This window comes from Cervus canadensis, chromosome 10 (genome assembly GCF_019320065.1).
Source record: "Cervus canadensis isolate Bull #8, Minnesota chromosome 10, ASM1932006v1, whole genome shotgun sequence".
Lineage (NCBI taxonomy): Eukaryota > Metazoa > Chordata > Mammalia > Artiodactyla > Cervidae > Cervus > Cervus canadensis.
In genome coordinates, this window is record NC_057395.1 from 9604448 (window position 1) to 9629075 (window position 24628).

Consider the following 24628-nt stretch of genomic DNA (forward strand, 5'->3'; position numbering starts at 1 on the left):
ACCTGAGCTCCAGCATCCCATCACCTGGTCTCTCCGCGCGTCACCGGGGCGAGACGCCCACCGGAGCCGGCGCGCACAGAGGCTTCGAGGACGGAGGGCAGCTGGGGGCGCAGAGGCAGTGGCGGCGACGCCCGCGCGCGCGGGAAGCTGCCCACAGCCACGGAGTGGAGCCACAGGCACACCCGCCATCCTGCTCGCGGCTGCGCAGCCCCAGAGCAGCGGCCCGGGAGGCGCCCGCTCGCCTCTGCCCTCACGCCGCCCCGCCTCAGGCAGCGTTCCCTCGGCCGCGCGGGGCGGCTCCAGGGCCGGCTCCATGGCCTTCTCGCAGACCCTGGCGCAGGCGCCAGGCGGGGAACTTAGGCTGGGCCTCTGAGAGCGTCGGCGGCGCGCGGGGGGCGTGTGAGCGGCGAGCACGCTCGCCGAGCCTGGGGGCGGGGGTTGTGTGAGCGGCAAGCCGGGAGTGCGCCTGCGCGGGGGGCGTGCGGCCGGGGAGCGCGTGCCGGCGTCGGGGGTCGTGAGAGCGGAGAGCGCTGCCCGCGCACTGCGGCGAGGGCGGCGTGTGAGCGGCGAGCCGGGCCGGCGGGGAGCGGCCGGAGGGGCGCGTGTGAGCGGGGAGCGTGAGCCGGCGGCGTGTGAGCGGCTAGCCGGGCCGGCGGGGAGCGGCCGTAGGGGTGCGTGTGACCGGGAGCCGGGCCGGCGGGGAGCGGGAAGAGAGGTGCGTGTGAGCAGGGAGCGTGAGCCGGCTGCGTGTGAGCGGCGAGCACCGGCCGGCGCCTGGGGGCGGGGGTTGTGTGGGCGGCGAGCCTGACGTGCGCCTGCGCGTGGGGCGTGCGGCCGGGGAGCACGTGCCGGCGTCGGGGGGTCGTGAGAGCGGGGAGCGCGGCCTGGCGCACTGGGGCGAGGGCGGCGTGTGACCGGGAGCCGGGCCGGCGGGGAGCGGGAAGAGAGGTGCGTGTGAGCAGGGAGCGTGAGCCGGCTGCGTGTGAGCGGCGAGCACCGGCCGGCGCCTGGGGGCGGGGGTTGTGTGGGCGGCGAGCCTGACGTGCGCCTGCGCGTGGGGCGTGCGGCCGGGGAGCACGTGCCGGCGTCGGGGAGTCGTGAGAGCGGGGAGCGCGGCCTGGCGCACTGGGGCGAGGGCGGCGTGTGAGCGGCGAGCCGGGCCGGTGGGGAGCGGGGAGCGTGAGCCGGCAGCGTGTGAGCGGCGAGCCGGGCCGGCGGGGAGCGGGGTGCGTGTGAGCGGCCAGCCGGGCCGGCAGGGGGCGGGGAGAGGGGTGCGTGTGAGCTGGGAGCGTGAGCCGGCAGCGTGTGAGCGGCGAGGCGGGCCGGCGGGGGGCGGGGAGAAGGGTGCCTGTGAGCGGGGAGCGTGAGCCGGCAGCGTGTGTGAGCGGCGAACTTGGCTGGCGCGGGGCGGGGAGAGGGGCGCGTGTGAGCGGGGAGCGTGAGCCGGCAGCGTGTGAGCGGCGAACCGGGCGGGCGCGTGGCGGGAGGCCCGGGGAGGGGGGCGGGGGACGTGTGAGCTGGATAAGGGGCTCTGTCAGTGGGAGACGCGGGCCGGCGCCTCGGGGCGTTGTGAGCCAGGCCTGCAGCGAAGGGGGCGTGTGAGCCGGAAATGGGGCCCTGGGAGGCGGGAGGGCAGGCGGTCACCATCTGGCCTGAGGGGCACGCAGCTGGGGGTCGATCCCGGGCCCCTTCCGCGTGGGTCCGGCGGGGCGCCCAGAGAATGCCCGGGGGCTCCAGCGGTGGGCTTGGCCGGTGCGTGCGTCCTGCCGCCACCGGGCTGCTGCTTGTTTTTAATTTGAAGACGGTGACAATATCCTGATTTTCCTACCCTACACTTTGGGTTCCGAGGTGAGTTTTATCTAAAAATTGCTACATAATGCCAGGTCAGTCTATAGCCAAATGTTTGTGTCTCTTCCTTTCGTTCTTCTCGGGAGAAGTTGTTTAGAGAGTAGAGTTGGTTTAGAATACCGTGTTAGTGTCAGGGGTGCAGCAAAGTGAATCACTTATGTGTATACATGTATATCCGCTCTTTATAAAAACGCTTTTTCCATATGGGCTGTTACAGAGTGTTGAGTTCCCTGTGCTACAGAGTTGGTCCTCCTTAGTTATTTATTTTAGAAACAATAGTGTGTAGTGTGGCGTGTGTGAGTCCCAGTCTCCCAACAAGTGTTATGTTTCTTTGGTACCTGTGCCTGTGTAGAAGTGCTAGAGAGGATCAGAGAGAAACAGGCTGAATTGTGGTGTCTTACCCCTTGGGCCTTGAAAAGATAGTTCTTGAAACTTGAAAGTATTTCTGTGTTTGAATTGTCAAGTTGATCTGCAGGGAACATTTCAAGAGACAGGAAAGCATGGGCGGGGGTAGTGATAAATATATGGGCTTATGACAACAGCAGTTTGCTTTAGTAATGTTTTAATATGGGCTTCCCTGATCGCCTAGTTGGTAAAGAATCCGCCTGCAATGCAGGAGACTACTATAACCACTATAACATTGAGTCCACATTAATTTTATAATTCAGATTTAATTCATGTCACCTTGACGATGATTATTTTCAAGTTCCAATTTTCTTATTTTCGCATTTAAAATCGCCGTCTGAATTCCTGACTCAAAACTGAATGGAACAAATATTCAGGTTATAATCATTAACAAAAGTATCTTTTTAAATTTGACTTAGATACAAGCAGCATCTGAAGAAAATTTACAGCAGTTCCAAGAGGAGCATATTGCTTCCATAAGAAGTCAGATGGAACTCAGAATTAAAGACTTGGGATCTGAACTCTCCAAGAGGAAAACTTTTGAAGATTCTAATAAAGCAGAGTTGGAAAAATATAAGCAACACTACCTAGAGAAACTAAAAGAAAGTCCTTGGGAAAGAAACTAGACAAGTAAGTCAAAACCCAGAATCACAGAAAATATTAATTAATTAATTAATCAGTCCATTAATTTGTGTCTGAAGCCTAATTTTTATAGAGCAAGGTTCCTGAGATTAGTAGGAAGTGAAAGCTAACTAGATAATCACTGCTAGAGGGCACCCTAAGAAAAATGAGTAATAAGCTATCCTGGTAATTGCTTGTGAAATCGGGGAACATTCACACAGGGGTGAAAGGCAGGGTAATTCACAGAGTGGCTGACGCTGGCATGGTGACCTGACTGAGGGGGTGTATGGAGGCTGGAAAGGCAGATCCCGCCTGCAGTGCCGAGTCCTGGCTTCCCCGCCTCTGAAAGCAGAGCACTCCTAGGACGCCTTTCATAAGCCCAGAGAGCATACAGCAAAGGAGCAGGGACCCGAGGACACGTTCTGCTAGTCGATGCCCAAAATAAGCATACACAGGGGAAGCCCAGGTGCTCCCAGAGGGGGTTCAGGGCTGTGGGACTTGATGCTGAGATGTGGGGGGTGGCTTCCGGGGAAGGAGCTCAGTGGGGCCAGTCTCCCTGCATGGGGAGCGCCATGCCTCTCCCTCTAAAACGTACACTGAACGCTGTTTAGAGTTTTGGCATTTTAAATGAGACCAAAATTTGTCTTTGGATCTTTATTTATTTACTTATTTATTTATTTATTTTGACCCATCAAAAAGAGGTGCTGACATAGGCCCTTCGTAGAAGTGCAGTAAAGTAAGGTGAACTTTGGAAAAGCAGGGGGTACTTGTCATTGTTCCTGGGGCTGTTTTAGCTCTCTTCAGTCTCACCCACTGACTTTCTCATCCTCCCCTTGAGATTGTGGCTTGAGGTGACTCCTCAGAGCCAAATGCTTAATTTCTCCGAGGTCATGAGTGACACGTATGTACAAGGGTAGTAAGAGGAAGCACTTGACTGTGGTTTTGTGGGAGGTCTGTTTCTTCATCCCTGAACTGTTTCCTGGGGGCAGGCGTGTCCCAGAGGCAGCAGGTGTCACTGTGAGCCCACCTCCCTTTCTGATGCCCTTTCTCTCCTCTCGCAGCTGTGACTTGTTACCTGAGGAGCCCAGACACACGTGAGCTTCTTTAGAACAAGGTCACATCTGTCACTGTTTCCAGCAGGTCTGCGCTCTGCTTTCAGTGTTCACACAGTGTGATGGGAATTCCATTTATGTGCGGCAACTTACAAAATGCAAGTCACAGAGGGAAACATGAATGAAATCTGTGCTTTCCATCTTCCCCAGGACTAATGAGAGCCCGGCGGAGATCAGCACCAAACTTGAGGTGGAGAAACAGCAGAAGAGATCTTTACTCAGCACTCCTAGCAGCACGCTAGTCCTGGAGCCCTCTTCTGTTGGAAATTTCAATCCTACTTCAGGGTTCAATGCAAATCTTCTTTCAAGAGCAATTGTAGGGTTTTCTACCTCAATTCCACACCGTTCAAATGACAGCGTGGAGACTTACTTGACCAAGGTTAGTGCTTTTCTTTTTTTTCCCCTGGGTTTCAGATTTCTGATATAAATGATCCTGATTTTTAATTTGGTGAACTTCTGAGGTGTTTTTTTGAGTTATGCACTCTAAGTAAAGCTATAATCAACTGTGGTAATCACGGAGACATTTAATGATTTTTTTGTGGTAGATCTCTCGTTTTTAAGAGATACTTCTTAAATTCTTAAATTTCTTGAAATGCTGCATTGAAATTCTACTTTAGAAATGAAATCTTATTGTCTAGTAACCGAAAGTGTACTTTCAGATGTGTGATTTACTTTCTAATTGATTTCACTTTGGCAGTGGTTCACAATCATTTCCAGGCTCTGCTGCTCCCACCACAGTTTTTCTACCCCTAAGTGGAAATGACTGGCATCTAAACACTAACCACATATGGGTGTTTTTTATTGGAAGGAATCCTAGATAAATTGTTTTTATGAATTAAACAAACTTGTGATACATAATCAAAAGATTAATTTCTGGTTTTAGGTTAACATTTTTTGTTTTTTTCTTGTACAAGCGTACAACTTTAATTGCTATTTTACTTACAGAATTTTGGTTTCAATTTCTAAAACATATCTTGCTGAGCAGTTGTAGAATGTTTCTAAGTTTGTAGTTAAATATTTAAAACTGGTGAATGAAGCTCAGTTTTGTCTCTGTCTTGACATCACCTGGATGAATGATGACTGAGATAGCAATGAAGGGGAGTCTTTAAATTGCAACTAGTTTTCATTGTGAAATCATTGTGATTAAAATGTCCATTTCAGTCAGTGCACCCGGGTTTATGGTTTTTGATGGTGTTTCCATGATGGTGATGCAGAGAAAAGCAGCCCTTGTTAAAGGCAGTCTCAACCTGTTTTCCCATTTGGCTTCTTGCCATCACAGAAGAGCAATCTAAGGTTTCTTCAACAGCACTGGAGCTACGTTGCGTCCTTGAGAGCCATGAACCTGGAGGACGTGCTCTCGCTGCGCAGTCACAGCGGGCCTCCAAGCACTTCATCCCAAGTCAGAGACCTGCCCAAGCAGGCACAGGCGTAAGAGGAGGAAGGAAAGGCTTGACCCCCGTCCCAGGGGCGGGCTGCCTACCACAGACCCAAGGTCACGGTGCTTTGCGCACATGCATCTTTTCAAAGAAGAGATTGGGAACCAAGCAAGCACTTCTTAGTTCCTTCTCCCAAACTCACCCGTTGGGTAAATCTCACTTCTTATGAGGAGGGTAAGAGTATAAGTGCTCCCCTTGAAACTTCAGGCTGAGGAAATGAAGTTCAACTGCAACTTCTGACCGGATTGAGATGATAGTTGAGATTACACTCATGCTTTTTGTGTATACCAACTAATGATGAGAGCCTGGATAGAAGTATGCTAAACAGTAAAGAGAGATCTGTTGTGTGTTTTAAATTTTGTCCTTAACAACCCAAAATGTGGATAATTCACTGTTGAGTCATTTTAGCAAGCCAGGTTCTATCTAGAGGAAATGAACATCCTTTTAAGGTTGAATCTCTTCACTTTTGTCCTGCTTGATTCAACTTAAGATTCTCTCCTTCAAGTTCCCTGTCCTCTCTTTAAAAAATATGCATGTTTTCTAAATTAACTGTATCGACTGCGACAAGTAGGAATTTGATATTGATTTATTTTTATTGATGCATTTAAAACACATTATTTACTTCAAAAGTCATGTCTCACCACAAGCATTGTTGAACTGTATAACAAGGTTTTACATGTTCATTTTGTCTAAATTATAGTTAAAAATCTATGTGTTTTTTCCTTAATCTGAGAAAGTACATTCCTAGGACTCTGGACTCAGTCAGAAGGACATGGCCTTTGTTACTTCTTTTGTAGAATTAGGAACTTTGACTAAATCAATGACTCTCATACCCTATGAAAAGTTTCTTTTTTTCCCAAAGAACGGAACCTTTCTTTTAAAAAAGACAACTCCTGCCGGAACCGTGTTACCTAAAATGGAGACAAGCATAGAGCCTTGTAGCTGAAGAGCGGCCAGAGGCCCCGCAGCTGTGACTTCTCTGTTCCTCAACCCTGCAGTGACCCCTGTGGGACCTTCCCCGTCTATGGGACACAGTTCAGAAACACACTTAGGAGAGAATCCCTCTGGCTAAGCATCTTCAGAATCGAAACTTGCTGGTACACTGTTTCTTGTGTGTCAATTTTCTCACCTTTCTGTCTTTTCCTTAAATGGAAAAGTTTGAAGAAAATCAGAGATGTGTTTGTTGTTCTCCTTCTTAACATTCGACTTCAGACTTCTTCCTCCATTTGAACATGATTTGAACGTTGCAGCGGATTCTTAACCACTGGACCACCAGGGAGGTAGACATGTTCATTTAAAACAGTGCCTGGGAATTCCCTGGTGGGCCAGTCATTAGGGATCTGGGCTTTCACTGCCAGGGGCCCTGTTCAGTCCCTGGTTTGGAAATTAAGATCCCACAGTCTGGGAAAAAAGAAACAAAAAAACAAACCGGAAACAAAAAAGCAGTGCCTACAGTTGTGTTGGTCATCTTACCTTAGAAGGAAGAGTATTTCGCCCCCACAGAATTCAATAAAAGTGGTCTCATTTTGAATGAGAAAAAAAATCTAGCCTAGAAAGATTCCTGAGTTGGTTCTTGGGCAGAAACAAATGAAGAACAATCTGAAACCCCTCCCTGGTGGCCCTGGGGGAGCTTCTAGGTGCGTCTGACTCCTGTTAGTTCCCCCAGAGCCTGTGTGGCCGGTGCTGCCAGCAGAGCTGCTCCTGGGGCGAGGAGGGCTCTGCCTCACACACCCACCCCACCGGGCTTGGTCACTTTCCCTCTACTGCTTTTTCTTTATGGACTTCAGACTCGGGTGTGGCAACTCTCCTGGTGGTCCAGTGGTTAAGACACCATGCTTCCACTGCAGGGGGAACTTGTTCCATCCCTGGCTGGTGAACTAAGATGCCAAAGCCATGCGTGGTCGGCCAGAAAAAAAAAAAAAAAAATCGGGTGTGATTTTGATCGCTCATGTCATAGCCCCTCTTGATGTCACCTAGAATTGTATTCGAGGGCTAGGTAAGTAAAAGGCACATTTGTGAAAATTAACACTGGTTAAAACAGCATAAACAGGTTATCTGCTTTCCTTGATGTGTTTTATTCTGGCCCTTTGTCCTTTTGTGAGCTGTGATGGGAGAGGACACAAACACAGTCAGATGGTATCAGATAAAACAGCAACACACTCAGCCATCAAATTCCCTCCTGTTTTGTTTTGTTTTGTTTTTTTGTCGGTAACCCTACACAGCCTGTGGGATCTTAGTTCCCCAACCAGGGATTGAAGCTGGGCTCTTGGCTGTGAGAGTGCAGAGGCCTAGCCACTGAGCCACCAGAGAATCCCCAAATCCCCACGTGTTTGATGGCTCAAAGGGAAGCTGGTAAGTATTATCAGAGACGCAAAGGAAATCTGAGACTGGATCAAACAAAATGGCCATTTCATTCTGCTCCCAGGTAGTCAAGGTTTTTGTTGTTGTTTTCTAACATGTACTTATTTAGCTTCAGCAGCCTTCCCTGCAACATGCGGGATCTTTAGTTGGGGCATTCGATCTCTTAGCTGCGGCATGTGAGATCTCGTTCCGTGACCAGCAGTGGAGCTGGGTCCGGTGCATTGGGAACTTGGAGTCTTAGCCACTGGACTACCAGGGAAGTCCCTCAACAAGTATTTTTGAGCACTTATTATGTGCTAGACAATATGTAGAAGCTCAGAAGGTGAAATGAAAGCAATACAATATCTCTGTCAAATGAAAGCTATGCAAGAATATTCTTTCTAGTATTGATCCACATGGCAAAAGTCTGGACACAGTCTTTTCAATTTAAGATTAGTTAAGGTCCAGATAGTCAAAGCAGTGGTTTTTCCAGCAGTCATGTAAGGATGTGAGAGTTGGATCATAAAGAAGGCTAAGTGGCAAAGAATTGGTGGTTTTGAATTGTGGTGCTGAAGATTTTTGAGGCAAAAGGAGATCGAACCAGTCAACCCTAAAGGAAATCAACCTTGAATAGTCATTGGAAGGACTGATGCTGAAGCTGAAGCTCCAATACTCTGGCCACTGATGGGAAGAGCCAACTCATTGGAAAAGACTCTGATGCTAGGAATGATTCAGGGTAGGGAGGAGAAGGGGACAACAGAGAATGAGATGGTTGGATGGCATCAGCGATAGGACATGAACTTTGGAAAACTCTGGGAGATGGTGAGGGACAGGGGAGGCCTGGTGTGTTGCAGTCCATGGGGTCGCAAAAAGTTGGACATGACTTGTGACTGAACAACAATAAATTAATAGATCCACCTGATGAAATTGATGCATCATCGTAAAAAAGAAGTTTGAGACATTGTTATACTAGCAGTTTAGCAAATTCAAACCCACCTTCCAGTGAGAGCTACTAGAATGGTCAGTCCATACAACACAAGGAAGAGTAGTCCCCACTCGCCACAAATAGACAAAGCCTGCAGCAACGAAGACCCAACACAGCCAAAAATAAATAGATTTTTTTTTTGGAAGAAAAAAGGTGAAAGAATGTCTCCTTGAGAAGGTGAATTCTGCTCAGTTTTGAAGGATATAGAGACCAACACATCCAGTAGACCTTTGTTGAGTATTTACAATGTGTCAGCCGTGAGACCACATGCTAGTTGGGGAGCCAGAAGATAAACACACATATAAGTAGTCCACCTTCAGGTCTGATAGTGTATAACCCAGGCAGGAGACGTTCCACAGCCAACAGCTGCATTTAGTGCTCAGAGGCCGCAGTAGAAATGTGCTCATTCAAGTTCTGTGCCAGGTGTGGGAAGCATGCTTGGAACTAGAGCCCCAGGCCTGCTTCTCTAGCACATACCGGTGACATTTTGACCTACAAGTATCTCCTGCGTTGATTTCTTTCTGTGTGACGTCAGGTGAAGCACAGGCAGAGAAAAGAGTTGGGAAGTGTGCAGCTCACTGAACATCCATTGAAAGCAGCCCTGGGCCCCCAGCATCCCTCCTCAAGTGCCCCTGGGGTCCCTCTGGCTCCGACAGTTGCCACTATCTTGATGAGAACAGCAGAGATTTGTTTGCCTGTTTCTGAACTTCATACAGGTGGATATATATACAGCGCATGCTCAGTGCATGCTCTGGTTCTTTTACTCGGTATCATGTCTGCAGTCTGTATTCAGAGAGTGCAGGTCAGTGTCCATTTATTGTGTCTGTCAGTGTTTTTTGTTTCCCCTGTTGTCGTCTTTCATTGTCTGACTGGATTACAGTTTATTTACCCATTTTCTTTAAGTACTTCTGGATCATTTCCAATATTCTTTTAATAAATTATGTTTTTGCTGAAAAAAGAAAGTGAAATGAAAACATTTCAGACAATCACACTGAAAGAGGTTAGCACCAGCATACTTAAGCAAAACGTAAGTCTCAAAGATCTATTTCAGATAGATGGAAAACTATCCCAGGCAGAAGGTCGGAAATGAAGGAAGAAACGAAAAACAAAGTGGCAAATATTTGAATAATTCTAAATGAACCTTGGCTATATAAAACAAAAATATCTTGTACAGAGTTAATATAAATGATAACACAGACACAAATTATCAGACGTGCTTTGTGTAGTCCCTGAAGAGGGTAAAACTTTTAAGCTCCATAAGAAAGCGAGTCTCTAGGGTAAAAAGCATTAGTGAACTGAAGTGGGTCAGCATTGTATAGTGACAAAAGATTCAATTTGCCAAGAGGATATAAATGTATATTCTGTGACCCAGCAATCCCATTCTTAGGTGCGTATACTCCAGAGAAACTCTTAGGACATATGTGTGAGTGTTCAGAGCTTTTTTTTCCCCCCAGTGTAGGGGCGGGGGATTTAATCAGGAAAGGAACCTTGGTGGAGGACTAGCCTAGGTGCTGGCATGTTCTCTTTCTTAGTGGGTAGTGAAGGCATGGATATTTATGTGCTAATGTTTGTGGTCATCAGACGCCTCTTTTCTGCACTGTTTTCTAACTATTTTATCTAATTCCCTTTGATGGCGTTGTTGATAGTGTTTTTTGGTGAACGGCTTATGATTCACTCTTAATTGGTTAAAAGGTTTTTAAAACCTCAAGTAAATATTTGAAAAAACAAATGTCCCCAGTGCTGAAGGCAACATAAGATCTTCCATCTGAGAAAACCCCAAAGGCCAGTGTACTATGTATATGGCCTGTTGAAAGCAGTGTTGACCGCTTTTCTCAAAATCACAGGTTAACTTCGAGGAATTTAAGGACGGTTTCATGGCTGTGTTGTCATCACAGGCTGGTCTTGCCTCCTCAGATGAAGACAGTGGGCCTTTGGAGTCAGGTAAGAGGCCTTTCTGGTCTTTTTTACATCTCTTTCCATCACTCTGTGTCTTCTAGAATATGATGTTGTACCTGAACAATGCAGCAGGTCTATGTTCCCCAGCTGCGTGGACTGGGACCATGGACTGCAGCACTTGGGTTTTTTTCTTCTTTGGCTTCCTTATTTGTGAAATGGTTCTGCAAGGGGAAAACTCTTGTATTTTCGTCTGCACTGCACAAAATCCTCTGAATACCCTGGCACTTCTGGTCACTAGATCTGTGTAGTTTCCCCCGCACCAGGCCATTGTGCAACACCAGCTGGGTGTCCTACAGTTCAACTCCATTCTGACACCATCCCCCTGGACACAGCTTCAGACCCCACAGGCTAAGACAGCAATGCCTTCAGACAGCAATCTCAAGTCCAGCTTGTCTCCTTTGCTTCTGACCCACTGCTAAAGATCAGAGGCGCCCACGGCCTCCTCAGGTTCAATTAATTTGCTAGAGCAGCTCAAGGAAACCCATTACTGGATCAGCAGTTTATTGCAAAGGATGTAACTCAGGGTGAGAGGTGCATGGGCTGTGGGAAGAGGCTCAGAGCCCTCATACCCTCTCTGGGCCTCAGTCTTCTCTGGTCTCCCCATGTTCAGCAACCCAGAAGGTCTCTGAATGCTGTCCTTTTGGGGTTTATGGAGGTTTCGTTACAGAGTCATGACTGATCCAGTGATGGGGCATCAGTGATTGAATTCAACATCCAGCCTCTGAGCTCTCTAGATGTCAGGGGAAGGGCTGAAAGTTCCAGTCTCTAATCACATCCTTGGTTTCCCTGGTAACCAGCCCTTGTCAAGGTGTGGTTCTCAAAGTCACCTGATCAGCATAAACTTGGGTGTGGTTGCTGTTATCACTTAGGAAATTGGAGGGTTTTAGAAGCTGTGCAAGGAATGGGAGGAAGACCAAATTCATGTTTATTCGAAGTCACAATCTCAGGAATGTCAAGTAATATGTAGTGCGGTCCTTACAGTGTAGGGTGTAGACAAGATAAAGTGGGTGTGGACAGGTGGAAGAATTTGATCATCCAAAGCGCAGTGCAGGTGTAAGGTGCTGGCCAGGCTGGGAGGCTGGTGGAGCAAGCAGGATGCCAGCAGCTGAGGCAGCCCTCCGCCTGTCTTCTATCTCAGACAATAGTGCTCTGTGCTCCTCCAACTTCTTAGACCCTGGTTTCCGGTAGGACCCGTAAAACAAAGGTAATATTTCAAAACAAGTGAAGAGGGGCTTTGATACTTGTCAGGAGGTGGAGGTAGAATTCTGGAGAGAGGCCCGCCTGGAGTTGTGGCCTGTGGGTCCACTGGGAAGGTGATGGCGGACGTGCTCCTTAGAAGATGGGCCAACTCCTTGGCTGGCAGCGCCTGCCATGCTCTGGCCGGATGACCCGTCGAGGCTGCATGTGAGGAGTGCTGGGAGGGAGAGTGCAGTGGCCAGCGGGTCCGTTCCTCCCTCACGGTCCGTTCCTCCCCTTGGTCAGGGGCCTTGGTCAGGAGCAGGTGCGTGACTGGGGCAGCGGGTGCCATTGGGAGGTTTGGGGCTTTGTACCTTTCATGTAGATTCCAGTGAGCCCCCCCCAGCGCCCCCCACCCCTGAAATTCTGTGGCTGATCGTTCCCATTACTCAGGTGAGGTTTTCTAGTCTGGAGCTAGGCCCTTGGGGAAGCACTTGTGGCCTCCCCTGGGGCTGAAATCGGTTGGTGTCCCACAGCCTGCTGCTGGAGCCACGTAGGAGCTCTGACCTGGGGGAGAGGAGGCTGATGGGGCAGGAGTCTGATAAGGGGGCGGAGTCAGAACGGGGGTGGAGTCTGATAAGGGGGCGGAGTCTGCCCGGGGGAGGAGTCTGACAGGGTAGAGGAGCCTGACCGGGGAGGAGCCTGATACAGTGGTGGAGTCTGACCAGGGGGAGGAGCCTGACGGGGGAGTTGTCTGATAAGGGGGTTGGGCGTGACGGGGTCGGGGGTGTGCAGAGGGAGTCTGACTTGGGGAGTAGTCTGACCAGGGGTAGGAGCCAGCTTGTCAGCGGCCGCCCTGGGACCTCAAGGGTCCGGTCATTGGTTGCTTTGTCTCAGGTTTCTCTTCCCTGAGGTGGGAAGAAGGCCACTTGCCTTTCCCGACTTGGGGTGTGATCGTGTGACCCTGGGCATGAAGGTGCCTGAGAAAGGCCACGCCCGTGTCATCGCTCCCTTTTCTGTGCTGGAACTCCTGTGAGTCCTCAACTTGTGTCCTCTTCGTGACTGGTGCTTTTCTCTGCCAACCCCCGTTTTGTTTTGTGTTGTTTTTCTCTTTCAATTTTCAGAGCTTTCCTCAATTACCCAGTCAGTGGGTGGGTCAGTCATAGGCCTGCCTGAGGTGGCTCGGCCAGGGCTGGTGCACAGGGGCGGCCCCTGTTGTGAGAGCCCAGTGAGCCCTGCCCCTGCCCTCCGGGGCTGTGTGCTTCCCATGCGGGCCACCCTCGCTGTCTCCCCCATGGGCTTCATCCCTGCCTCCCCGGCCAATCCACAGCATCCCTCTCTCCCGCTTTCTAATCTGCCTGCTGGTCCTTCCCAGCGGCTCATGCCACGATTGGAAACATGTGCTTTGATTCTCCAGGAATGTGCGTGGCACCCTGGGGCCAAATGGCTGGGGTTTTGAAGAACATTCTGCTTCTCAGTTGTTCTGCTCCTTCAGTGAAGGCCATCACAGAACACGTAACCAAAAAAGATTTTTTGTTTTTTGCTTGTTTAATCTTTTGGCCATGCCTCTCAGCATGCTGAGAGCATTCTGGTCCTATGAATAAATATGCACACACAGGAGACACAAGGCTCGGTTGACCTTGTGGTCTGCCGGACGTCTGGGCAGCGGCTGGGGACTGGCCGTGACCCCCAGAGCTTCCCACTGAGAGGCCACAGCTCTGTGCTCTGTGGGTGGTGAGACGCTGCCCCCTCCTGGCCTGATTTGCTGCTTGGACAGGTTCCTGGGGACCCTTTTCCCCCTGGTGGAGGGAGGAGGTGACACTTTCGGAGAACGTTATTAACCGGTCCTTATGTGTGTGATTTCTGGGCGTCTCGTTGCTCTGAGGAAAGTGCTGAGCAGCGGAAACGATGAAGAAAGGGGTACCATATCAAGGGCAGGTGGGCCTCCAGACGCAGACCCGGGGTTCTCAGGAGGGGAGAGGCAGGAGCCCATTGAGGCCAAGGGCGCAGACGTGGTGCTGGGTCACGACCTCCAGTGAGGGTGAGTTGTTGAGCCCCAGGCGGGGGTCCGCATGCTTTCAGGCGCAGCTGGTTTCCCGAGTGTGTCCCCGCTGCCCACTCCCACCTGACATGGCCTTTCTCTTCCCGCTGCTCCCCGCTCAGAAACCAGCCACAGCCCGTGTGTAGACAGAAACCAGAGCAGGTGCGGAGCCTGCATGCAGGCCCCTGCTCCCTGCATGGGGTGCTCAAGCCTTCCATTTGCTCCCTGTCAGTGGGAACACCCCCTGTTCTCCAGCAGCCCCAGGAGTTCCGACATGGGGAGAGTGTACAGGGCCGGACCCTGCCCATGATAACCTCACAGGGTCCGGGAACGTGGTCATCCTGCCCTAGATGTCCTCTGTCACATGGAACTCAGCATCTTCTTCCCAAGACTCCTTCCTTGTCCTCAGTTTCTGTGCATTGCTGGCATCACTGTTTCTCCTGGAGGCCCGGTTGGACCCAGCATCCTCCTCTGATGCTCCCAAGGTCAGAGGCTGCGGGCCAGTTTCGGGTGAGGAGGAGAGAGACGAGGTGGTACTTGGTCCCTGGGACCATGACCCACCTGTGTGAAACGGTCTGTTTTCCTGGCCTGGCCTTGCTTCCTGGGACCCTTTGCCTTTCTCTCCAGCTGGCCCCTTCTGAGTGCTTCCCTTCGAACCCACGTTCTCTCCTGGTCACAGCCCAGGCCGCACCCCCACTCCCCAGTCTCTCTGGCCACTCAGATTCCTGCAGAGGCAGTGTCATTTCTTCTCTACTTGCGGAGTCCCCATTGCTCCGCAGATGTGGGCAGGTAAGAACGGAAGGAGGAAGTCCAGGGGTGTATTAGGGCTTGAGGGAGCCTCCTGAATCCCTAGCCGAAGTCTACACCTGCCGCTGCACCCGACTTTCGACCCATGTGGAGTCTGAGCCTTCCTGACTGTGCTGAGTTCCTTGCCTCTGTGTCCTGTCCAGGTGGGGTCCTGTAGTGGGGTGGGGTCAAGTGGGTGGGAAATGACCTTCTGGTCACTAGAGCACTTCGATTATTGTAGTCCACCCTTGCACTGGACAGTCTTAACATTTGGACCTCCAAGAAGTCCAGGAACTAATAATTTAGCTCCTTAAACTGGATTCTCAATTTCATCTGTGCCTGACACCTGATAAGATACACAATTTCCCTCCTCTCCTCATCTTTTTCCTCCCTACGCATCTGACAGGTGTTTTTTTTTTTTTTGCCTGTCAGAATATTCCCATTATAAATCAATGTTCTGTCAAATAACCTTTCTATAAAATACAGTTCTTACCTTCTGCTTGTCCATTTGATGTATTTTTTCCTCTTTGATCTCCAGGTAAATGATCCAGAAACGTCTGTGGAACACTCTCAGAGATACTCTGCTAAAATGAATATTGAGTTCCATGAAGGTTTCCTAATGTCTTCCTAAGAAAACACCCTACTTTTAAAAACTGCCTACATTTAACCCAGTTAAGACAGGTTTTGCCAAGATCTCACAGCTGCCAATTGACAGAACCTGGATGCTGACTTCATACACTGCTGGATCACCAGGCAGTGGCTGTCAGCAATGAAGACATCAAGCCCTTCCTATCTCCTTCCATAGCTGCCACCTTCAAACAGGGCATCGTTACTTTATGTTACCTCAGGTATGGCTGCCATAAAGGTACTCTGCCCTGCTACTTAAGTTTAGTCGCTCAGTCATGTCCGACTCTTTGTAACCCCATGGACTGTAGCCCGCCTCGCTCCTCCAGCCATGGGATTTTTCCAGGCAAGAGTACTGGAGTGGATTGCCATTTCCTTCTCCAGGGGATCTTCCCGACCCAGGGATCGAACCTTTCTCTAATACATTGTAGGCAGACGGGAGGGGGGTTCTAGGTGGGCGGCCGGAACCCACAGATGCGGTGTGCACCAACGTCAACAAGTCATGTGGGAAACGAGATCACAGTTACTGGGAACTGTATCGAGACAAAACTGGAGGACCAGGTTCACACAGGAAAAAGCAAGTGTCATCTTCTTCCTTCAAGTGACGGGGATCTACTAAACAAGTAAAGGCATTACATCATCACAAAAATATTTTATTTGGTGCCATGCTTTTATTCAAATGAAAGGGAAAAGACTGCCCTGCACGAGGAAGTAGCAAGTTCAATTCGGTTCAGTCGCTCAGTCATGTCCGACTCTTTGTGACCCCATGGACGGCAGTACGCCAGGCCTCCCTGCTCATTGCCAACTCCCAAAGTTTACTCAGACTAATGTCCATTGAGTCAGTGATGCCATCCGAACATCTCATCCTCTGTCGTCCCCTTCTCCTCCTGCTTTCAATCTTTCCCAGCATCAGGCTCTTTTCTAATGAGTCAGTTCTTTGCATCAGGTGGCCAAAATTTCAGCTTCAGCATCAGTCCTTCCAATGAATATTCAGAACTGATTTCCTTTAGGATGGACTGGTTGGATCTCCTTGCAGTCCAAGGGACTCGCAAGAGTCTTCTCCGACAACACAGTTCAAAAGCGTCAATTCTTTGGCACTCGGCTGTCTTTATAGTCCAACTTTCACATCCATACTTGACTACCGGAAAAATCATAGCTTTGACTCGATGGACTTTTGTTGGCAAAGTAATGTCTCTGCTTTTTAATATGCTGCCTAGATTGGTCATAACTTTTCTTCCAAAGAGCAAGTGTCTTTTAATTCCATGGCTGCAGTCACCATCTGCAGTGATTCTGGAGCCCAAGAAAATACAGTCTGTCATTGTTTCCACTGTTTCCCCATCTATTTCCCATGAAGGGATGGGACCGGATGCCATGATCTTAGTTTTCTGAATGTTGAGTCTTAAGCCAACCTTTTCACTCTCCTCTTTCACTTTCATCAAGAGGCTCTTTAGTTCTTCAATTTCTGCCATAAGCGTGGTGTCATTTGCATATCTGAGGTTATTGATATTTCTCCCAGCAATCTTGATTCCAGCTTGTGCTTCATCCAGCCCAGCGTTTCTCATGATGTACTCTGCACATAAGTGAAATAAGCAGGGTGACAATACATAGCCTTGATGTACTCCTTTCCCTGTTTGGATATTTGGCCTTGGAGTAGAGAATGAAGCAGGGCAAAGGCTAATAGAGTTCTGCCAAGAGATCACACTGGTCATAGCAAACACCCTCTTCCAACAACACAAGAGAAGACTCTACACACGGACATCACCAGATGGTCAATTCCGAAATCAGGTTGACTATATTCTTTGCAGCCAAAGATGGAGAAGTTCTATACAGTCAGCAAAAACAAGACCGGGAGCTGACTGTGGCACAGACCATGAACTCCTTATAGCCAAATTCAGACTTACATTGAAGGAAGTACCAAATATGACAGTATTGTACAGGAGGGCATTAAAGAGAAAAACAAAAACCAAAAACCTATAAGCAAATCTCCAGACTGGACAGTAAGCACACTAGACACTGTGCATCACCCAAAGTGTCCATGAAACTGCAATTAAAAAGCTAATTTGGCTTTAAAAACAGCCAAACGGAAATGGTAACAGTCATTCTAAAACAAACTGCACAGCCAGGAGGAATGAAAAGATTAACAAGTATATTTTAGAAAGATTACTCTGGCAGCAACATAAAAAAGGACATCAGGGTATCCAAACGAGAAAAGAATATTTCAAGATTATAGGTGAGACAGTGAGTTATGGTGATAAGATATGAAAACTGATAAGCAGGCAGAAAATACTGAACTTCCTGAGTGACTGGAGCTGGTAATTTCAAGGAAGTTTGGAGTCCAGGATCTTTCCTACTGTGGCTGAAATTCAGTGATGCTGTCTACTAGGATGGGGAGGACAGATGAAGGGATAGCTTATAAAGAGTCAGGGATGAGGGAAGCGTCAGGGATAATGCCTTCAGTTTGGGGTATAATAAATTATTTTGACGCATGCAAGGGACTCAGAAGAAAGGATTTGGGTACAAACATTTGAATTAGAAAGAGATAAACTTATTCAGGAAAAACATATACTTTAATTATTTGTAAAAGATACTAACTTGGTATAATTAATGCAAACCTAGGCAGAATTCTGAACTTTTGAAAATAAAACAATACCAGGGGAAGAAAACTATGAGATTAAAATGGTCAATTATATATTTCAACATGTTTGAAAGATATAAAAATATACTTTTAAAAATATATGCAAATACTCGTTTCTGTCATATTACCATAATAAGCATTTTTAAGTTTAATGAAAAGGTTTAATTGTAAAACACCCATTCAAGATGCTACAAGAAGACTCTGTTTTAAAATTGATCTTAAAAGACAAGTTTTAATTTGTAGAAGAGAAATGCTTATGTGAGGATGGAATTCTGAGGCATTTTAAAGTACTACTATGACGTAAGAGAGAAACAGAAAACCCTACTTGAAAAGATCTCATTCAAAATTGATGGAGAAATCAAAAGGTTTACAGATGAAACAAAAGTTAAGAGGATTTAACACCACCAAACCAGCCTTACAACAAATACTAAAGGGACTTACAGCCAGTAAACACAAGAGAAAGGAAAGATCTACAAAAACAAACCCGAAACAATTAAGAAAATGTCAACAGGAACATATATATCGATTATTACTTTAAATGTAAATGGATTCAATGCACCAACCAAAAGATACAGAATAACTGAATGAATACAAAAACAAGAGCCATATATATACTGCCCACAAGAGACCCGCTTCAGACCTAGAGACAAATACAGACTGCAAGTAAATGAGTGGAAAAAGATATTCCATTTGAATGGTAACCAAAAGAAAGCCAGTGTGGCAATCCTTATTTCACACAAAACAGACTTTAAAATGAAGAATATCATAAGAGACGAAGAAGGACACTGATAACGATCAAAGGGTCAATCCAAGAAGAAGACATAACAATTGGAAATATTTATGCCCCCAGCATAGAAAAACCACAATACACAAGGCAAGCAGTAACATGCATAAGAGGGGAATTCAAAAGCAACACAGTCATAGTGGGGGACTTTAACACACCACTTACACCAATGGACACATCATCAAGACAGAGAATCAATCAGGAAACACAAAACTTCAATGAAACATTAGACCCAATGGACCTAGTTGATATCTTCAGGACTATCCATCCAAATGCAGAAGAATACACTTTGTTCTCAACTGCACATGGCACACTCTCCAGGACAGACCACATCTTGGGCCACAGACCAAGCCTCAGGCAATTTTATTTATTTATTTTTTTTTCTTTTTTAATATGGAACGCTTCACGAATTTGCGTGTCATCCTTGCGCAGGGGCCATGCTAATCTTCTCTGTATCGTTCCAATTTTAGTATATGTGCTGCCGAAGCGAGCACAGGCAATTTTAAAAAATTGAAAATGTGTATCACGTATCTTCTCTGACCACAACACTATGAGACTAGATATCAACTACAGGGGAAAAATGGCAAAAAACACAAATTCATGGAGATTAAACAATTCATTACTGCATAATGAAAAGGTTATTGAAGAAATAAGCAGGGAAATCAAAAGTTTCCTAGAAACAGATGACAACAAAAACACGACCACCCAAAACCTACGGGATTCAGTAAAAGCACTTCCAAGAGAGAAGTTGATAGCAGCACAATCCTACCTCAAGGACAAGAAAAGCACTGAACAGGCAACACTCTACATTTAAAGCAGCTGGAAAAAGAACCAAACCCCCTAAAGTCAGCAGAAGGAAAGAAATCATACAGATCAGAGCAGAAATAAATGAAAAAGAAAATGAAGGCAACAATAGCAAAGATTAATCAGACTAAATACTGGTTCTTTGAGAAGATAAGCAAAATGGACAAACCACTAGCCAGACTCATCAAGAACAGAAGGGAGAAAAATCAAATTGACAAGACTAGAAATGGAAAAGGAGAGGTTACAACAGACAGCACAGAAATGAAAAGGATCATAAGAGAACGTTATGAGCAACAATACGCTCATGAAAGGGACAACTGAGAGGAAATGGACAGATTCTTAGAAAAGTTCAACCTCCTAAAACTGAATCAGGGAGAAAGAAAAATGACAAACAAGCCAATTACAAACACTGAAATAGAAAGTGTTATCCAAAATCTCCCAAAAACAAAAGCCCAGGGCCAGATGGCTTCACAGGGGAATTTTGTCAAACATTTAGAGAAGAGCTAATGCCTACTTTTCTGAAACTCTTCCAAAAAATTGCAGAGGAAGGAACACTTCCAAACTCATTCTATGAGGCCAGAATCACCTTGATACCAAAACCAGGCAGAGACAACACAAAAAAGAAAATTGCAGGCCAATATCACTGACAAACACAGATGCAAAAATCCTCAACAAAATACTAGCAAACACAATTCAACAACACATTCAATAGCTCATACACCATGATCAATTCGGGTTTATGCCAGGGATGCAAGGATTCTTCAATATGCACAAACCAATTTCAATGTGATGCACCATCTTAACAAACTAAAAAATAAGAACCATGTGATCATCTCAATAGAGGCAGAAAAAGCCTTTGACACAGTTCAGCACCTGTTTATGACAAAAACGCTTCAAAATATGGACACAGGAGGAACCTATGTCAACATAGTAAAGGCCATATAGGATAAACCCACAGAAAACATTATTCTTGATGAGGAAAAATGAAAAGCATTCCCTCTAAGATCAGGAACAAGACAACATTGTCCATTCTCACTACGATTATTCAGCATGGGTTTGGAAGTCCTAGCTATGGCAATCAGAAGAGAAAGAAATAAAAGGAATCCAGATCTGAAAAGAAGCAAAACTCTCACTTTTGCAAATGACATGATACTACACATAGAAAACCCAAAATAAACTATTTTCTAGTAAAAAAAAATATTACTAGAGCTAAACAGTGAATTTAGCAAAGTTGTATGATACAAGGTCAATACACAGAACTCACTTGAATTCCTATACACAAACAAAGAAAAATCAGAAAGTGAAATTAAGGAGCCAATCCCATTCGCCACTGCAACGAAAAGAATTAAATATCTAGCAAGAAACCTACCTAAGGAGACAAAAGACCTGTACATGGAAAATTCTAAGACGCGGAGGAAAGAAAAGAAAGACGACATAAACAGGTGGAGAGATATTCCATATTCCTGGGTAGGAAGAATGAATAGTGTGAAAATGACTATACTACCAAATGCAATCTACAGATTCAGTGTGATCACTGTCAAAGTACCAATGGCATTTTTCACAGAACTAGAACAATATATGCAATGGAATATTACTCAGCCATAAAGAGGAACACATCTGAGTCAGCTCTAACAAGGCTGACAGCCTATGCTCTGGAGTGAAGCAAGTCAGAAAGAGAAATATAAATGTCATGTACTATTCGCACACATATGGAATCTACAAAGATTCTGAATCTACAAAGGTACTGATCAATTTATTTGCAGGGCAGCAATGGAGAAACAGACATAGAGAACAGACTTACGGACATGGAGGAGGGGAGGAGGGACAGGGTGAGATGGATGGAAAGAGTAACATGGAAACTTACAATTTCATGTGTAAAATAGAGAGCCAGTGGGAATTTGCTGTATGACCAGGGGAGCTCAGAGAGGGACTCTGAGACAATGTAGAAGGGTGGGAGGGGGAGGGAGAGGGGAGGGGGTTTGGGACGGAGGGGACATGGGTGTACCCATGGCTGATTCTTGGTGATGTTTGACAGAAAACAACAAAATTCTGGAAAGTGATTATCCTTCAATTAAAGAATAAACACATTTTCTAAAAACCACATTTGAAAATTTCGTCGTTTTCTTCTTTTTTCCCTGTAAACAGCACACTAACGGCTCAAATTTTCCATCTATGCCTTCTGAGATGGCAGATAAAGATTGAAGGAACAACCTAGATATAAAAAAGTACTAAAGCTATGATTATCCAAGTTGGAGATTTCAAAGTTTTCAAATACATCTATGATTATCAAGCAGGATTCAATATTCACATCAGGAAAGAACAAATGAGCTGAAAAAATCAAGTAACCACAATGACTGAGGTTTAGATATGGAAGAATTCGCATTTTTGTTTAACATGTGTAACAAAGGACTGACATGCTAATTTAACGCCTATAAATACTGAAGCTAATAAAGTTTCTAAAACATAAACTTCTTAAAAATAAAAGTTAGCTTAAAAATAACTTCTTAGAAAAAACATCTTAAAATTTTATTGTTTAATAAAATTCTTAAAATGGAATATACATGTTACTAGAGATATTTTACAAAGTAAAAAAATTATCTTTTCTGAGACAATTTTACAAACTGTTGGTAATTCTTCTTTCCTTATGATTTTATAACATGTAGTCTACATAAGAAAAAAATCATGAACTGTGATTTCATTCATTTAATATGTGTAATTGCCCATTACTTGCAGATATTAGGAAAAGATAAATCAGAATCTCTCCGGAGATGGAGTGGGAGGGGGGAAGTCTACACTTTTTTCGTTAAGACTGTTGCAGTTTAAAATTTTCTTATGTCATGAAGAGAGTTTAAGAATCTCACTTATATAATTATAAATTAGAAGTTTAGTAAAAGAGAAGATAAAATGCTTACTTATTTCCTCTTTATTTTTCAAAAAGATCCAAAACCTCCACCAAGACTATACCAAACAGTAAGATAAATTAGTTAAGTACATTAAGTATGTATCAAACAGTAAGTTAGTAACCACAAGAAACGGAAGGGCCACAAACTCTTCATTCATAATACACCTGAAACTAACACAGTATTGTAAATGACTACACTTCAATTAAAGAAAAAAAAAACAAAAACCACCACCAACCTCGAAAACAACAACCAAAAAACCTAAGGATCAAATTTTCTTTCAGTTCTTCATATAACTCAGCTATATGTCATTCAGAAGAGTCTAACTATTGAGTTTTCACGACCTCACTCTCTCCTAAGTTGAATTTGAAATAATTCATCTCATATTTATAATATAGAGTACCTCATCTGACTTACCCTCACCATTTCTGTTGTGTTTGTAAAATAATCTGTTTCATCTTGACCTTCATTCCATCTCATATTCATTTTATCCTTCTTAAATGAATTCTTCCCCTTCATCGCCCTCCCCATCTTCAGATTCATCTAGCTGTTTTTCCTAATTGCTTTGTAATTCTTTTCTTTCTAAATGGCAGACTTAGTATGCCAACATTTATAAATCTGAATCAAGCAGATATATTGCTCTTATTATCACATCATTTTGTATCGTGACTTTGAAGCCTTCCCTTTCCACGGTGGAATCCTTTTGCTCATCATAAGGATCAAGGGAATGGTGTGTGGGAAAGTACAGGGGAAAACGAGAGTTAAAAGCAACACAACTTACCTGTGCAAGACCAAGGCCTGCTAGAGTCTTGAGTGGTTTTGGAAAAGGATCAGGCCTTGGAAAGGCAGGATGAGGGAAGCCCTGGACTCCAGGTGATGGTTTGGGAAAGGTTTCAAGCACGTCTTAAATTTCACTATCAGAATTATTGTTCTCAGAGGAGGTGGGACTGTTCCGTCTCACAATACCACATTCTGCTTCTAATACAGTAAAAACAGGGGAGAGTACATGAGAACCTGTGTAATTGCAAATCAGTGAATAACACCAGGAGGACAGTCTTCAAATAACTTACCGTTTCTCTTGGATTGCTGAAAAGCCTTCAGTAGCTTTGCTAAGTTTGGTTTCGGGACATGCTGGAGAAGAAAATAAGAGCTTGAAGCATAACAAGTATCAACTTGAATAAAAGAATTATAATCCCCCACCCCCCATTACTATATGATCTAACACAATGACTCCACATCTGGAGTCATTCAGATGTGGATTCAGATCCCAGTTCGGCCACCGACTAACCTGCAGGCACACTGAAACCATAATCACAGAAAGCTAGCCAATCTGATCACAGGACCATTGTTTAACTCAATGAAACTGAGCCATGCCGTGTGGGGCCACCCAAGACGGATGGGTCATGGTGGAGACGTCTGACAGTATGTGGTCCACTGGAGAAGGAAATGGCAAGCCACTTCAGTATTCTCGCCTTGAGAACCCCACGAACAGTATGAAAAGGCAAAATGATAGGATACTGGAAGAGGAACTCCCCAGGTCAATAGGTGCCCAATCTGTTACTGGAGATCAGTGGAGAAATAACTCCAGAAAGAATGAAGGGATGGAGCCAAAGCAAAACAAGACCCAGTTGTGGATGTGACTGGTGATAGAAGCAAGGTCCGATGCCGTAAAGAACAATACTGCATGTTTTGTTAGGTCCATGGAATGTTAGGTCCATGAATCAAGGCAAATTGGAAGTGGTCAAACAGGAGATGGCAAAAGTGAATGTTGACATTCTAGGAATCAGCGAACTAAAATGGACGGGAATGGGTGAATTTAACTCAGATGACCATTCTGTCTACTACTGTGGGCAGGAATCCCTTAGAAGAAATGGAGTGGCCATCATGGTCAACAAAAGAGTCCCAAATGCAGGACTTGGATGCAATCTCAAAAATGACAGAATGATCTCTGTTCGTTTCCAAGGCAAACCATTTAATATCATGGTAATCCAAGCCTATGCCCCAACCAGTAACGCTGAAGAAGCTGAAGTTGAATGGTTCTATGAAGACCTACAAGACCTTTTAGAACTAACTCCCAAAAAAGACGTCCTTTTCATTATAGGGGATTGGAATCCAAAAGTAGGAAGTCAAGAAACACCTGGAGTAACGGGAAAATTTGGCCTTGAGGTATGGAAT

General features: G+C 46.0%; 4 protein-coding genes and 1 non-coding gene across 12 annotated transcripts in view; 1 reads left to right on the forward strand and 4 right to left on the reverse strand.

Moving 5' to 3' along the window:
- LOC122447855 (ankyrin repeat domain-containing protein 26-like) overlaps positions 1–24628 on the reverse strand; it is a 933540-nt gene that overhangs the window by 338683 nt on the left and 570229 nt on the right. The window lies entirely within an intron of this gene.
- LOC122447854 (ankyrin repeat domain-containing protein 26-like) overlaps positions 1–24628 on the reverse strand; it is a 234494-nt gene that overhangs the window by 190269 nt on the left and 19597 nt on the right. The window lies entirely within an intron of this gene.
- LOC122447884 (POTE ankyrin domain family member A-like) overlaps positions 1–24628 on the reverse strand; it is a 312070-nt gene that overhangs the window by 95787 nt on the left and 191655 nt on the right. The gene's annotated exons all lie outside the window — the stretch shown is intronic.
- Positions 205–14868, forward strand: LOC122447872. 7 transcript variants are annotated; one of them, XM_043478599.1, is made up of 6 exons: positions 205–399; positions 2673–2883; positions 4137–4365; positions 9283–9549; positions 10592–10688; positions 14153–14868. In XM_043478599.1, exons 4-6 carry the CDS (start codon positions 9418–9420, stop codon positions 14743–14745), a joined length of 822 nt encoding a protein of 273 aa, XP_043334534.1. In that variant the 5' UTR covers positions 205–399; positions 2673–2883; positions 4137–4365; positions 9283–9417; the 3' UTR covers positions 14746–14868. The 7 variants fall into 7 exon arrangements, with proteins under 7 accessions (XP_043334534.1, XP_043334532.1, XP_043334535.1 ...); XM_043478597.1 differs by lacking the exon at positions 205–399 and adding an exon at positions 612–715; XM_043478600.1 differs by lacking the exon at positions 205–399 and adding an exon at positions 635–671.
- Positions 19137–19243, reverse strand: LOC122448991. Its single transcript, XR_006271812.1, has one exon. It is a non-coding gene; the product is annotated as a U6 spliceosomal RNA (small nuclear RNA).